Source organism: Gallinula chloropus (genome assembly GCF_964237585.1).
Source record: "Gallinula chloropus genome assembly, chromosome: 3".
NCBI lineage: Eukaryota > Metazoa > Chordata > Aves > Gruiformes > Rallidae > Gallinula > Gallinula chloropus.
Genome location: NC_140087.1, coordinates 71,835,030 through 71,850,984, shown reverse-complemented (window position 1 = coordinate 71,850,984; position 15,955 = coordinate 71,835,030). Strand labels below are relative to the sequence as shown.

The 15,955-nt window shown below is 45.2% G+C and overlaps 2 protein-coding genes across 5 annotated transcripts in view; both read right to left on the bottom strand.

Moving 5' to 3' along the window:
• LIN9 (lin-9 DREAM MuvB core complex component) overlaps positions 1-8,595 on the bottom strand; it is a gene marked incomplete at both ends in the record, with an annotated part of 42,501 nt that extends 33,906 nt beyond the window's left edge. For all 4 annotated transcript variants that reach the window (XM_084262412.1, XM_084262413.1, XM_084262414.1 and 1 more), the window contains one exon: positions 8,517-8,595. In XM_084262412.1, coding sequence (XP_084118538.1) covers positions 8,517-8,595 — 79 coding nt within the window. The remainder of the gene's footprint in view (positions 1-8,516) is intronic.
• A 6,064-nt stretch (positions 8,596-14,659) lies between these two features.
• Positions 14,660-15,955, bottom strand: part of PARP1 (poly(ADP-ribose) polymerase 1) — a 34,447-nt gene continuing 33,151 nt past the window's right edge. Inside the window, exon 23 of the mRNA XM_084262258.1 lies at positions 14,660-15,481. Coding sequence (XP_084118384.1) covers positions 15,400-15,481 — 82 coding nt within the window. The 3' untranslated portion in view covers positions 14,660-15,399. The remainder of the gene's footprint in view (positions 15,482-15,955) is intronic.

Genomic DNA, 15,955 nt, shown 5'->3' with positions numbered 1-15,955 from the left:
AGAGCTGTAGCATCATTAAATGCCAGTAACTTTGCAGACTTCTGTTCTGAATAACAGCTGTATCATTATAAGCAGTATTTTTAACCAGCATTTCAATTATAGAGATTAAAGCTGCATCTACACACATGCTTCAATGTAAATACCTATTATGACTGACACAGATTTCATTTCTACAAACATCAAATGCTTAAACACACTGCTGGAACAAAGGAAGAAATAAGGCCTATGCATCATTTAGGGTATTACAACCAAAATCTACTTCCAGCTTCTCCAGTTTCAGAGCACCTTGGAGGTGACTTTTCTTAATACCAAGAGTAAAAAAAAAAACCCCTCATCCTAGGGAGGAAGTACAGCCAGCTCACCACAGCAGCAGCTGAGGAATTAGGAGGCCTGCTTTCAGTAGCCTACATTAGCACACTCTTCCAGCAAAAACTGTATGACCAGCTTAGTCTTGTCCTAATATTCTATTGGGTACTGCTTTGTGTATATTGTTAGTAAATTAATTACTTGAACACAGCGTTCACACTTGACTAAGCTTGAAAAAATTAGGAAAGGATTCAGAACAGAGCTAGTAGAAAGATTTGAAGATCTAAAAACATGCCTTATTACGAGAAAGTCAAGACACTCCAATCTTGTTCTTCTCAAAGAAGGTCAAGATCTGCACTGATCACAAGTATCTACAAAGGAAGATAATTAAGACAGTAAATAGCTCTGCACCCTTTTTCACAAGGAAAGGCATAACAAGACCTATCAGATGGAAGATGGCATTGGATACATTCAGGCTAGCAACGAATGCAAAGTTCAACAGATTTTGTATGACTACACTATGAAAGGGCATGTTGAGTGCTGGATCATTCAGTATCTTTAAACCAAGTTTACATCTTTTTTAAAGAGATTACTAGACAAAAAGGAAACATGGAATCAGTGCAGAGAAGTTTCAAACCCAAGTATCTTTGCACGCTTAGTGAAGCTTGTAAGGCTATTACAACAGCCTTTTCTGTCCTTAAAAAATAAAAGTTCATCTGTAAAGTATGTTCACCACAGATGTGCAGTAAAAAGAACCGTGTGCCAGATTATAAGGCATTTAATAATGTGGTGACAGGGAGCTTACTCATAAATGAGTTAGGAGCAAGTGTACTTATGTGTTTTATAACACTTATAAGAAGTGATTTTCAGGAAGCCCATTGTAAAACCAATTTAAAAAAATCAACTTTAAAATAACCTCAAGCCCACCAAGTCTAGCATAAGGACCCTGATGTTTTCATGCTAGGCTAGCTAGAAACCTGATTGGCTTCAGCAGCTGCTAGTACTGGGCCTGGTGGATGGACAGCTCCCCGAGTCCTGAACTACCACAAACCCTGCATCAGCACCGCCACTAAGAATCAATCTTCTAGCCCCAAACTCCTGCTTCCAGCACAAGGGAACACATACAGAGGATTACCATGAAGAGAACCTAAAAATCCTTCCCTAACTGCTCTGCAAGACATATGAACAGACTTATAAAAGGTAACATTAATAGTCTGCTCTCTAAAAAGCATTTCTGATATGGAAATACACTTTGAGGCATGGGGGAAAAGTGCATGAGCTTTTTTCCTTGTCAAAATTTAAAGCCTGGTTTAAGTTTAAAACCAAGCATATCTTACCTCCCCTTATTTGAAAAGGCTGTAGCTACATAAAAAACAAGAGGTGGAGTATGACTGCAGTATGGGCTGTCACGGATGCCAGTATATATTTTTCAGTACTAACATGGGGCAAAGCAGTTCAAATATAGCTTCAACAGCTGGTCTGAAAATTTAAAAAGGAACAGTCAAGCACATTTACGAAAGTATTTTCAGACATTTTTATAATTAAATTATACCAGCTGATTACAATTTTGAAAATAAAGGTTACAAGTAACCACAGGGATGTTCCATAGCTATTGATTTTGCTAATGTGTGGGTGCAAAAGGACACATCTGTACCAATATAGAAAATTCTAGGATTTAGATATGCAGTTACATAATGTAAAACTCTTCCTCCCCAGATCATTACACTATTTTGTCTAAATCCTGTACAGGTAAACAGTTATTTTAACATTGGTTGCATGACTACCTTAAAAACCTTTGTAATTAAATTACATTGTTGGCACTAAAGTGTTGTGACAGAGGAAACTCATGGGGAAGAAGGAAAAAAGCCATGAGCTTTTTTTATAGATTAAGTTATTAATCCTTTGAGAGATCGTTCACATGCACAGGCATGGCACAAGTAGTTTTAGCAGAGGAAGCATTTCAAACAATTGGCCACTAAAAGGATGGCTTATTCAGGAAAGCTTATGAAGTAAAAAGCACATGTGAGGAAAAACTGCCTTTGAGTAGCTTCTAAGCTCCCCCAAAACTTTGGGCTTGTTGAAGCAGTAAATAAATACAACAGTAACTTTCTTTCAAGCATGAATCAGTATTTCCCTGGTGTTATGAGCCCACTAGTAAACTGACATATTAGGATTTGGAAATACACAAAGAAATACTGGATATAAGTAACACTTTCAAGCCAAGTGAATACAGGACACGTGCAAGTGATAACTACAATACCAAAGCCCTCTTTTTGAAATGCTACATTCTCACGACAGACAATACACTGATACCATGGTAACATACAATTTTAAAGGTACGCAGCACATATGATCTCAAAATTATTAGTTGTGCATGCTGGTTAGCAGACAGAAAACTAATCTCAAGCATCTCCCAAATGCTTTTCTATCACAGTTTTGCTGATTTTTTGCCTCAAATGTCCAGAGCACAGTGGTGCTCTCAGGACTGGAGAACAGGAGTGGCAAAAGAGGTGTGCCATATCCCTTCTCCAGCTATCCAGGAAAACGTCAGAACACAGCAACTGGCTACACAGGGGCAGAGTGCCTGCAAGCAACAACATAAGGCTGCGCTGAGGGTAAAGACAACTTCTGCACAAAGTGCTGCCCTTAGGCTGCAGCCTCCATCCATGGGATAAGAGGTCACGCAGAAAGATCCTTGTCCCCCTTCCTTTCTTTTACCTGTCCTAAAACACAAGCCCCTAGAAATAGTACCAACAATGTCTACCAGTATAGGATACTTGGCAATATATTGTTTTCAGTACTTGTACTATAAAAGGTTAACACTTTGATGCTCGTCACCACTAGAGTTTGGCTTCTTTCTCCAGTTCACCTGGCACTTGTTGGTGTAGGCCGACACGCAAGACAGAAACACTGCATGCCTCAGTAGTTCAGGGGTTCACTCCTGGCAGAGGCCCTGGGCTGATGATCATTTAGCTTGCTAAGCATGCTTTCACTTCTACCAAAACCTGCATCCCACTCTCAGTTTCACAGAGCTGATGCCAGGCGTGCTCCTCATTCAAACTCACTTGTACAAAACAATGTATCAGGATGTTGCTTTGCCTGTTCGGCTGTCTGCAGAGCTCAGCCCCTGCCAGGACTAGGACAGTCTTCTAGTCACATCAGTACGAGGCCTGTCTTATCCCAGTCTCACCTTGGCTTTGCTGCACATATTCTATAACCAAATAATCCACAAATAAGATTGCCAGAGAAAGGGCAGCATTATGAACACTCCAACACCATCAACTGTTTTTTTCCCCTCTTCTAAGACAAATAGGCATATGGATTGCAGCAGTAAAATCGCCCAACACTTACCTCCACTAAAAACTACCAGGAGAGAAGGGGCAGGGGGAAAATGCACTGACTAAAATTAGTCACTTATCAGGCACCAATCCAACAGTCTGCAGAAACTAATTTTGTCTCCAAAATATAAATCCATATAAAAATATATTTATATAAATTTAAAAATAAATCACCATTTAAAGTACTTCTGCAATTGGAACCTTTTAATATTCCAGAATTTCTCTGCTAGAGGATGTGCCACAAAATTGTTCTTTCTTCACAGGACTTTGCTCAATCCCAAGGTACTGTATCATATCCCTCTACCTGGAAGCACCAGTAAGAAAAGGCCTCAAAACTTTGGCATTGCCACCTTCTTAATTTTTTAGGTTGTTCATGAAGCCTTATCCATTTCAGAAAGACAGAATGTCAGCTTTAGAGAAGAATGGAACAATAGCAACTTTAGCAGATAAAGTAAGCACATATTACGAGAGACAACTACATGCATTGTATTTATCTCCCTGCTGGGTTAAGGAACATTCACTGCCCAGTTGTGCTACAGAACTTGCCAGAGGGCAAGTAGGTGCTATCACACTACTCTGGGACAAATTCCACTTAATCAGATTTCCAATTTGAAAGTGAAACTGCACAGTTATTTCCACACTGCAAAAATTCAGTTTTCTTGTCATGGAGTATGCTGTGTTTACTATAAAGTAGTAGACCATAACTAAATTTTCACGTTAAAAAAGTTATAAGTACAGTATGCTAGAGAAAATTCACAGGGACTATATATAAATCTGAAAGTCTGTTAGTCATAGAATGCGTTAGGTTGGAAGGGATCTTTAAAGGTCTTCTAGTCCAACTTCCCTGAAGTAAGCACATCTCTGAACTACTCTCCTTTAGGAACATACTTTTATACCCCTATGGAAGATCCCAAAACCAATTTTGCAATGCTTACTGTTATCATCCCTCATAAATTAAGTTGCAGACTGAAAGCCATATGAAGTCAATGTTAAAGCAGTCAGGACTGAGTTTGTATCTTCATTTTAAGTATAGGACTGGCAATGAAAGAACTATGTGTACAATAATTACAGTGTATTTTAAAAACAATCAGTTCACCAAAATTAGAAAGAATAGGAATGGAAGCACAAGCAAAACTTTCACATTTCTAGCAGTTCACCAAAACACAAAGTCCCCTCTTTATCTGATTAAAAAAAACCAAACCCAAACATCCCCTACTTGCACCAAACTTGCATAAATACAAACCTTGGGGGCAAGGTCAGGACAGCAGAAGCCTATTATCTCCACAAATACACACCCCACATGCTTCACCTCCAGAGCAGAACCTTACCAATGACAGTGCTGGCAAGGGTCTGCAACAGAGCGCAATCCTGAGTGAAGGCAAGTTGCACGCTCTGGTACCTGTTACAGGTGAAGCAACAAATCTGTCAGGTCTCCCTGGTGCAATCATAGGCAAGGATATAAAGGTGGCAGAGGCAAAAAAATATTTTTCATAATTTACGTCACCTTCTTGAAACAGTGCCTTCTCTGGAAGATGGACACGGCAAAAGGAAGAACAGTAACTTAAACTGTCCATTCTAGTGAAAAATAAATCCAATAAGCAATAAAACACTGCTAATTATTAATTAGAGTTGTCTCAGTTGGTCCATGACTTGTATTAATCAGGTTCTAATTTAGTACAGCATACATGACTGAGCTGTATTAAACTGAGAATGTCAGTTCTATCCTTAATTTATGATGATCCTTCATAATGCTGTTCAGTTAAAACAAAGACTCTGGTGATGTAGGAACATTAACTGTTTTTCCTCTTGACTGCTGTTGGAATACTAACAGAGGCCCACACAGAATAGCCAGAATGCAGATTTCAACTCAGAGTCACCTCTCTCTGAGAATCTTCTGCTACAGAAATAGTTATGCTCATGAACTTGCATGGTGATACACAAACCAGTGCCACCGAAAATACGTCTACCCTGTTGCATGTAAGTTTACTGAAACTACCAAATGCCCTAGTTTTAGCTTGGCACATATTTACAGTTTCATCTAAAGCTTTACAATGCTTTATGTAAGCCCAGTTCTGCTAGAGCTGTATATGGAACAACAACAGATAGTGACAGCCTCTGAAAGAAGTCTAAAATTTCTTGGATGTTCTAAAAGCATTTTTTGAAAGCAACAGTCAAAATAACTCCTACAATGAAATGGTTATTAGTCTATATATTTTCCTAAATAGCTGAATAATTTCGTTAGAGTAATTTTTGTAAGGACTTTAAACCATTAAACTGAAACCCATTATCAAAACTCAACTCAACTTGATGACTACTGTCAATATAATCTACAAGGCTGAAGGGTGAAGCCACTGAAGAGAAACCCTTCCACAGTAAACTTAAATATCCTCTGCATTTTGATCAATTGAATGACAGATTCCACACGTGGATCAATACAACAAAATCTTCATGGATAAAGAGTCAGGTTATTTTTCCCCTCAGAAGAACACAGCCCATAAAACACAGAGGGGCTTTTCTCTATGAGACGTTACCCTATTCCACAAGCCAGTTCCAACAAGAGGCGTTTCTCTCCAAAGAGCTCCTGTGAATATACAGATTTCTTGTGAATATACACGTTACCTGTTCCTGGTCTCTAAACCGCAGTGAGCTCTCAGAACCCATCGCGCTCACGATGGCCACCGCTTGGTATCAGCAGCAGCCACCTGCCAGGCAGTAACGATGCCCCTCTGACTTGCAGCACACACTGGTTGAGCTTTCACGACCCGCACACGGGGCTGCGCTCCGTGCGCGCAACTGAGCGCAGATGCGCAGAGCACTGTTAGACGCACCCACCACAGCGGGTAACTTGTACGCAAAGCCTCCTGTGTGTAAGTGATGAATATCACGCGTAAGTCTGCAAAGACGCTACACAAGCGCCCCAGGAGCGAGCGTGCAAGTGAACACTATAGAGATGCACAATTTTTAGAGCTGGCAATGCTGTCCTGCACACAGAAGTCACTAACAGTAATGTCATGCACCTTGTAAAAACTTGGAAGTACTCATCTGGAGTACACATTTCTGTAAGTATTTGTATGTAAACAGCATCTGGAAGTAGCCTAATGCACTACTTCTGCCTGCACACAGTTGTGCACGTGTTTTATCTAAGCAATGCTCCATGCTTGCTCAATTCTTTCTCTCTTATTCATTATTCCCACCTGCAACATCATCTCTGTGAGACAAACCACCTCAGCCTTCCAAATTGCATGACAAAAACCCCATCCTTTCCTCTGTCAGCCTCTGGATCTCCTTTACTTAGGTGCTGTCTTCAGGGGTAGGTGCCAGAACATAAAATACAGCATTGACAGTGAGAGCATAGGATAGATACCAGTCGTTGATTTCACACTATTTTGCACCCTGTGGTTTCTCAGATTGAGGATCACTACTCATGCTTAGAGCATCACTAGAAGCAAAAGGGTAACAGGGTAAAAGCCAGCATAAAGGGTTGAATCATTAGGGTTTTATTTTTTTTGTGGTAGTGAGGGTTTTTTTGGCTTTGTCTTGGGTGGGGGGGGATTTTATTGGTTTGGTTTTAGCTTATTTTTTAATGTTCAGTCCAACTCAGCTTAGAGCTCTGTTGAGTATCAAAGAACCCTCGCTTTTTTCTTTCAGCAAGCAGCTCAAGGGCCTTCTTGTACATGGTCACAATTAATCTAGAATCCACAGCACACATAAGCTGTCCCATTGTTTACTTCCAACGCTGCAGAAGAGCACAAAGCATGGAAAATAGATAAGAACACAACCAATTTTATCTTTACGTGCCCTTATTACCCATCACATCTTCTCTTTCTGGTATAGTGGTACCTTCAATTATTCACTTGTAAAACTCGGTATTCCCACATCCTATTGCATTTTTTGTAAGACAACATATTGAGGCAGCATGTAGATGCATTTTACATGGAATGCCATCTTCTATAACACACAAGCACCTTATGCATTAATATATAGAGCAACACGTGCACCTTTCTTACCAATGCCTAAGCTTTTACCTAATCCTTATGTGCACTGAAAACCAAACTCACACAAAACCTAAGCAGACATATAGGTCTGCATGTTTGTGAGGATATGTTTTCATACTCTACTCCTATATATGACTAGCTTTTACCTACTGACACACAATGCAGGGTCTTTTGAGCTTTTCCTCTATATTTATCAGTGCCCCCTAGATGCAATATGCATGCCCCAGCCCTCCCAAGCCCTTCAGAGGTGCCAACACTGTACACAGCACATGCTATGAATACAAAACCCCTCCCTCTCCGCTAAGACGACACAACGGACAGGAGCACTAGGGAACTCACCCCTTCCCCGGGACAGGGTTCTCCTTCCCCCCGCACTGCCCTCACCCCCGCAGACAGGGAAGCCCGTCAGGCGTGCCCTGCACACTCACGCCCTACTCATCCCTCCCCGACCAGGTCCAGGTTCCCGCGCCCCCGCCTCGCACCCCACCCAGCAGGTGACGCCCGGCCAGCCCCGCCGCCGCGCCCGGGCGGGGAGGGGGGCCCAGCCCCGGCACCCCCGAGGGCAGCGGGGGTCGCGCCCGCGGCAGGAAGCTCCTCGCCTGCCGCCCTCCCCGCACCACCGGCTAGGCCGGGGCCTCCCCCGGGAGGGGCGGCTGCGACGGGGCGACGGCGGCGGGCGTGGGGGGGGAAGCGGGCCGGCCCGGTTGCCAGGGAGGAGGCTCGGGCTCCGGCCCCGCACAGCGCCCACGACGAGACCGAGGAGGGGCGGCCCGGCGGCGGGGAGCAGCGCGGGTGTCCCGCCAGGGGAGGGAAGCGGGGGGGAGGCGGCGACGGCAGCAGGCGGGCAGCGGCGGCGGGGGTACGGGTCGCTACTCACTCTCGTCAGGCAGCTGATCGAACTCCGCCATCTTGAACGAGCCGCGCCGCTTTTTCAAAGGCTGCCTGGCGCAGTGCATTCTGGGGGAGGAGACGGGGCCTTGCGCGAGGCGGCGCTGCCGCGCGGGGACGGACGGCGCTCGTGGGGCCCCGGCGCGCGGCCGGCGCGTGCGCGGGCGGGGGGGCGGGGGAGGCGCGAGGGACGCCGGCCGCCCCGGGGCGAGCCGCCGGGTAAGGGGCGAGGGCGGCGGGACGCCCGCGGAGGAGAGAGAGCGGCTTCGCCTCGGTGCGGGGGGGAAGGGGGGGGGGGGGGGAGCGGCGGCGCCTGTGAGGGAAACGGCGCGCTTCCCCTTCAGCAGGGCCAGCGGGGTGAGGGGGAATGGGTGGCGGGCAGCCCGCGGGCGGCGGCCCGTCGCTGACAGGGCCACCCCGGGTAGCCGCGCTGGCTCAGGGGCTTCGAGCGCACCGCCCGTGTTGCAGCCGCCTTCGTGAGGCGGCGGGGTGCTCTTCTCGAGGGTGACACCCTTCCTCATCAGCGCTTTTCACCACTGTGCTCAGAGAAGGTGATGGCAGGGGTAGGACTAAGGGAGGAGAAAGCGGTAACAAAACCCCAGCATAACCCACCCTGGCCCTGGCGCTCATTGTCCACGGCCCTCCCGAAGAGCTGAATTAAACACCTCAGAGGCCGAGGCCTGAAGGTCAAGGTCTCACTTGTTCAGCACTGGAGAACGTGCCAACGAGCGTGCTGTTGGCACGACCGTGGGTGGTTGTTGCCTGACAAGCTCCTTGCCTTGTTCTGCTGATGCAGTCCCCAGGCACCGTGGCGGAAAGCTTTCGGCAGGCTGCGTGGATGGTTTCCTCGTGCAGCTCCCTCACGGCTCTGCACTACAGTGAATGTTAAAGCTTCCGCATCAAGCAGAAGATAGGCCGAGCATGGAGACGTTACCATAAAGCACAAGCACCTTAAACACTTACAGACCAGACCTGACGTGTTTTGGCCTTTGACAACAGCAGCTGCTGCTACTTACGCCAACCAAAGTTACTTTTTAGTAAGGGCTAAGTCAGTGTCCCACCAGAAATATGGAGCAGAATAGAGAGATGTGTGCTTTTGGACACAGAATACAGTTTTGAAATTGGGTTCTTAATTTGTTAGTGAGCTCAGATGACTGAGAACTCCAGCAGGTTGAAAGAGGCAGGATATAGGTCACATTATTAAACAATTAAAACAAAACGCTGCCCTCGTGCTTAAGAGCTGGAGCTCAAAAAAAAAAAAGTTTATGGTCTTTGGAAGAAGGGTCAGGCAACTCAGGAGGAATACAAGTTTGCCGTGGGGCTGTGCAGGGAAAAACCTAGAAGGGCCAAAGCACAGCTAGAACCTCAATCTGGCTAGTGCTGTTAAAGATAACAAAAAATGTTTGTATAGACACATTAGTAGCAAAAGGATCAAGTACAATCTAAATCCTTTATTGGATACAAGGGGAAACATAGCGACCAGGGATGAGGAAAAGGCTGAGGTTGCCTCCTTCACCTCAGTCTTAGTAACAAACCCAGTATACTCTGGGTACACAGTCCCCTGAGCGGGGACAGGGATGGGAAGCACAATGAAGCTCATATAATCCATGAGGAGTTGTGGTTAGGGATCTGCTACACAACCTAGATATACACAAGTCTGTGGGGACAGATGGGATCCACCCAAGGGTGCCGAGGGAGCTGGCGGAAGTGCTCATCAAGCTACTTTTCATCGTTTTATCAGCAATCCTGGCTAACTGGGGAGGTCCCAGTCAACTAGAGGCTCATGAACATGATGCCCATCCACAAGAAGAGGCAGAAGGAGAACCCGGGGAACTACAGACCTGTCAGTCTGACCTTGGTGCCAGGGAAGATTATGGAGCAATCATTGTAAATGCCATCATCTAGTATATGCAGGACAACCAGGTGATCAGGCCCAGTCGGCATGGGTTTAGGAGCAGCTGAGGGAGCTGGGATTGTTTAGTCTGGAGAAAAGGAGGCTGAGGGGAGACCTCATCACTCTCTACAGCTACCTAAAAGGTGGTTGTAGTGAAGTGGGGGTTGGTCTCATCTTCCTGGTAGCTAGTGACAGGACAAAGAGAAAGGGCCTGGAGTTACATTTAAAAGAGTAGATGCTGTGCTTGGTGAAATTGGCTAGTGTTAGAGCTAGTGGGGCTGGAGAGATGGCTGGACTTGCTCATGAAGGTCTTTTCTGACTGAAACTATTCTATGATGCTAAGAAGAGAAAAAGCGAGCTTCTAAGAGAAGAAACAAATTGAGTAAAGAAACAAATTGAATAAAATCCCCCAGGGGCTTTCTATATACATGGTAGCAGGTTTTTTTAGAGACAAAGCCTAGCGTGCATTTCCACCCCGTTTTTCAGGTCATTTAGCAAGGCTGTTAGAGCAGCCTGCCTTCCCCTCAGCCCCCAAAGGGCCTGAGACACTTCAGCGAGAGCTCCCCCCACGACACAGCACTGAAAAAGCAGCTGCTGTAGAGGGATGCAGAGCAGCACAGGCACAGCACGAAGCAACAACCGAACCCGATACGACAGTAATCACTGCTGTTTCAAAGGTTACACAACATCAAACCCTGTGCCATCTTCTGCCTCAATAAAACACCACCAGCACCCAAAAGGCCCGAGGTGGACCAGACCTTCCAGGCTCAGGTAAACAGTGATGTGTTAACACCACTAATACTTATTCTGTATGTATTTCAGCTACTCTTCCCTTCCATGAGCTGTGTGTTAATGCTCAGCTAAGAGCAGTGGCACTGAGACTTCCACAGCTGACAGAAGACACTGATGGCCAGGGAGATGTGTACTGTGGTGCTTTGTAAACCTTGTCATCACGTCAGGTCTCTCTGTGCTGAAAAGCAGCAGTTGCCCATCACCAACCCCAATCTTTCACTGAGACAAGGGCTTTTCAGGGAAGGGAAGAAAAGTTTTCTACAACATAAATCACATTTTGCAACAGTCCTCCGAGTCTGAATTGCTAGAAGGGAAAATGGAAAAAAGAAACCAAAAAAAAACCCCAGTGCCTTTCAGGGCTTCATTGTACCTTGTGATCAAACTAGAAAACAGATGGAAAAGGGAGGAGGAATTTCCTCCTGCCCTAAACACTTCTGCCCAATCATCTTAAAAATTACAGGCCAGAAGGTAGACTTCAGCTCTCAGCAGCACAGTGCTGGTTATTCCTTCACTTCATTCCATTCCAGCAGCTGTCTTTGGAAAAATCTTCGGCAGAAGCTATTACTGTTCACAATGCTGAAAGGGCAACAAGGCTGTGGGATGAGGATTCCTGGTCCAAGAGGCCTTTTACACCTTGGCCTTTTCTGAATGCTGCAGAATCTGTATTCTGGGTCTTCTTCCGCCCCTGCAGGCCGTTTGACACGAACACACCTGTGTGACAGAGCTGAGCCAGCACACAGGCAAATACGCCGTTCTCAGCGTCTCCTTTTTTACCCCTCTGGCAAACTTGCCATTTGCACTTGGGTGAGGTGGCAATGACACCAGCTGACAGACATGGCTTGGTGGCTGCTGCTGTTGGGTACTGCTGAGTCACCGGCCTCCTGTACATGGAGGGGTGTCTTTCAGCTGTTTGGCTTCCCAGGGGGTCAGGTCAGACAACTGCTCTTGATGGTGCGTGCCAAAATGCTGCAGAAAGCACTTCCACTTCTTAATTACTGCGGATATTAAGACACGACTTACACCACCTACTAATGAAGGCATTCGGAGTTCTGTCAGAGCAGGGCAGGTCAAGCTACAGCCCAAGGATGAGACACGGCAAGGGTGTAATTTTCTCACCTTCCCCAGGCAGATGCTACTGGTAGTAGAGAGAGAAGCACAGAGAGCTGGCAGAAGAGCACGTTCTTCAGCCACTCACTGAAGCTTGTTCTTGTGGACTCTAAGTCCTGCTGCATTAGTCACCTTATGAAACTCAAATCTATAATGAGGGGGCAGGGCAAGAAGTGTTGGGAAGTTGTTGGGAAGCCATTCCTCTTCCTTGCCCTGACTGTACTTGCATATATCACTTTTTGTGAAGGCACCTCATGCTGCACGCTGGCCTGCATGCTGGAACAAATGGAAACCACCAAGTCATCGTGGCTGGGATCTATACCTGCATTTCTCTTTGTAGATGCCACTGCATTGCCAAAACAAATCATTTCTGGAGAAGCAGCCTGGCACATATTTGAATGTAAAGGGACCGACAAGCTCTTGGTCAGATGCACGAACAGTGGAAACTGATTTTTTTCATGGGCATAACAGAAAGAATGAAAGTACAATGGACTAAGTCAGAGGCCTTACCACATACATAAAATGGCCACAAAACCACTTCAGCAGAAAATGAGTCCCCAGAACTCATGGAGATCTGGACAGCCTTCCACAAAGCAAGCTGAAGCAGACCTCAGTAGTTTACAAACACTCATTCAAGAGCATGAGTACAACCCTTTATGGTATGGAGAGCTGTATGTGCTCAGAATTCTTCTTTCATATATCTCTCCAATCACCACCCCCCGCCTTCCTCCAAGTAAAGCCAGAAGGGTGTATGTGTGTTTCAATAAAGGCTGTACCAACTGATTGGAAGATTGGTTTATGACTTGAGTACCAGGTTGGGTGACCTGAACAGTGGTTTTTTTCCTCAGCTACTTCTTTCCTGCCTGAATTCAGGCAAGTCACAAACAATTTACTCCGGCAATCCTTAAAGCCTAGGCTGACTTCCTTCAGCCTACCCAATTCATAGAAATTGCATCGCTATCTCAGTATTTGTGAGCGCTGTACAACAGCCTTCAGCCACGCTAAATAAAGATAGAATGGTTAAATATTTACATAGTGCTGCTTTTCAGTTTAACATTTAGATCAGAAGTCATTCCTCCACCTCCCTGCTCTGAAAAAAGCAGAGGGTGTCATGGGACCTGATGTCTTGACAGCTCGTTCCTTTCAAGCCGTTTTGACAGAAATGGGACTACCTCTTCTCCCAGCTCCACTGCGTGCACATACCTCAGAAGTAATGCCTTCAGTGGTTGTCACCGTGCTGGTCTTCACAGCCTGGCCCTGGAGACAGGCTGCTGGGATGCTGGGTCACAGGAGAAGGAGGTCTGCAGGTCCACTTTTGCTCAGACAAGCTGGCAGCAGAAGCAGCGCCTCAATTCACATTAGGTGTCACACCAAAGCTCTTGTCCCAGAGAGCCCTTGCTGCCTCTTCAGAAAGTCCTGTCCCACTGTATGATTTACTAAGTGGTTGTAGAGACAGCTTGGGATATACTCAGAATTGCAGCAGAAGGAAGTAACACACACCCCCCTACCCCTCCATAAAGCACCCCCAGCACTGATTGGGCTGGAGCAAAGGGAACTTTGAGCCACCTCTGGTACTGGTGACACAGGGAACATCAAAAGCATCTATTTTTAATTCCTGATGCCAAACTGGAGCTATGTGTTTGGGTGAGGTGTGTGTTCGTGGGGTTTTTTGGCAGGGTGAAATCACCTCTCAACAAAACTGAAGCAGTTCTCATGTTCTTTGAAGTATAACCGTGCTGATCTCTGGAAAAGTGACTGATGGAACATTTCTCTTGGAAGCAAAACAACAATTAGCTACTGGTTGAGTTACTGAAGAACCAGAAAACAAGGGCCACTGGTTTCCCTTCTCAAAATCCACAAGTCCTCTTGTGTTCAACTTAAGACTCAAGCAATCCAACTCACCCAATCCTTCCATGCTTCCTTCCCTCCCCAATCCCAGCTTTGTTTTCTATCTACCATTCCACACCCCCCCTCCTGGATGCCTGGAAACAGCTGCACCCTAATCAAACACTTTGGATTCCAAATCTTTTCAAAAGGCACAGGGACGTGCCAATGCTTTAGGAAAAAGACCCCACCGTTTCCGTGCAAGTTACCAAAGACTGAAGCTGCAACCATCAGAATTAGCTTGAACCATCCCTTCTAGGGAAAGGGAATTGTCATAGTGGAGGAGATACATGGACACTATTACTTTAAATTGATGTTTCAAGACAGGGAATTCAAGACTCCACCCAGAGCGGCGCTCCAGGTCAAAACGAGTGAAGCTTGAACCCGAACTCACAGATTTGTCAGGACCTGAGTCTACAACAACCAACTTACATCACGTTGAAGATAGATATTTAAAGGAGGTTTATTGGGGCTAATACTAAATCCAAACAGCCACAAGTTAATGTTCCATGTTTACCATACCAACTGTTGATAGACGAAGTCTCAGTGGAAAGTCCCAATGTTCGTTTCACCATGACTTCCTGAAACGTGACTACAGATTCCAATATTTGGCATTTGATCTTCAGAGAGAGATACCATGTTTAAGCACATTCTACTGAATACATGTAAATCATGACTCAGAACCAAAACAATTTGGAAGTTTTGAAACATAAAGCTGTTAGTATGAAATTAGCTTTTATTTTTTTTACCTCAAAATAAATGCACATTTCTCATTTATTCAAGCGAAAGTGGGTCTCAAACAAGAGGGAACCTTAACGGAGCAAATACCGCAGAAATCCCCAGGTTCCTTAGCTGGCTACTGCCCAACTCTGCCTAAAAACCACAAACTTGATTTTAGGTTTGGGTTTGGGTTTTTTTTTGGTCAGTTTGGTCAATTAAAAGAAACACTTGAAGGCCCCCAAATTAGAAGTGGTATAAAACAAAACCAGGTATTCGTTCTTATCAGAATTCAGGTCCATGTGTTGCCACACATTTATATAAAACTTTCACTAAGTGTGTACTAAATAGGATTTAGTAACCTCTTCTGCAGTTTAGCGCTTGGTATCTTGGTAAGAGAAGTCAATGTGTAAGCATGTCAGAAGTCAACGCTATAGTGTAGCTACAGTATAACTCTACCAGGGCTTCTAAATACTCTTCACCAGAGCGATGTCTTATAGTTGAATTTCAGTTTCAGCAGATACTTCAGATTTACCTGAGCAACATCATACACAATATATCTGGGAAGAATGTTAAGGAATTACTTACAGTTGTTGGTATTAATAATGCAGAAAAACCTCAAGAGTCAAACTTCATCTCTGAGCTTACGTTACACGCAGGTGCCTGTGTGCATAAGCAGTTCTAACAGCTCAAGCCACAAATAATTCAATTTGACTTTTCTTTGAACCTGAAAATGTTTTATACAATAGTCAGAAACAAGCAACTAACAATCACAAGGAGAATTAACGGTGGTGCAGCAGGAATCCTATGTGACAGGCAGGTGAACTGACTTGTACACAGCGCTGTAGCTCTTGAACATTATTTTTAGTCAGCCAGAGCTGTACCACACAACATGTCTTGCTATCAAAGTGGTGGAGCAACGGAGCCTACATGGCAACTGCCGTTACAGACGTGTAACTGTGTACCTATGACTGTAGCTCTATTGCTGCCTTCCAGCATAAAGTCATTAATGACCTCTTAATTTTCTACTAGAA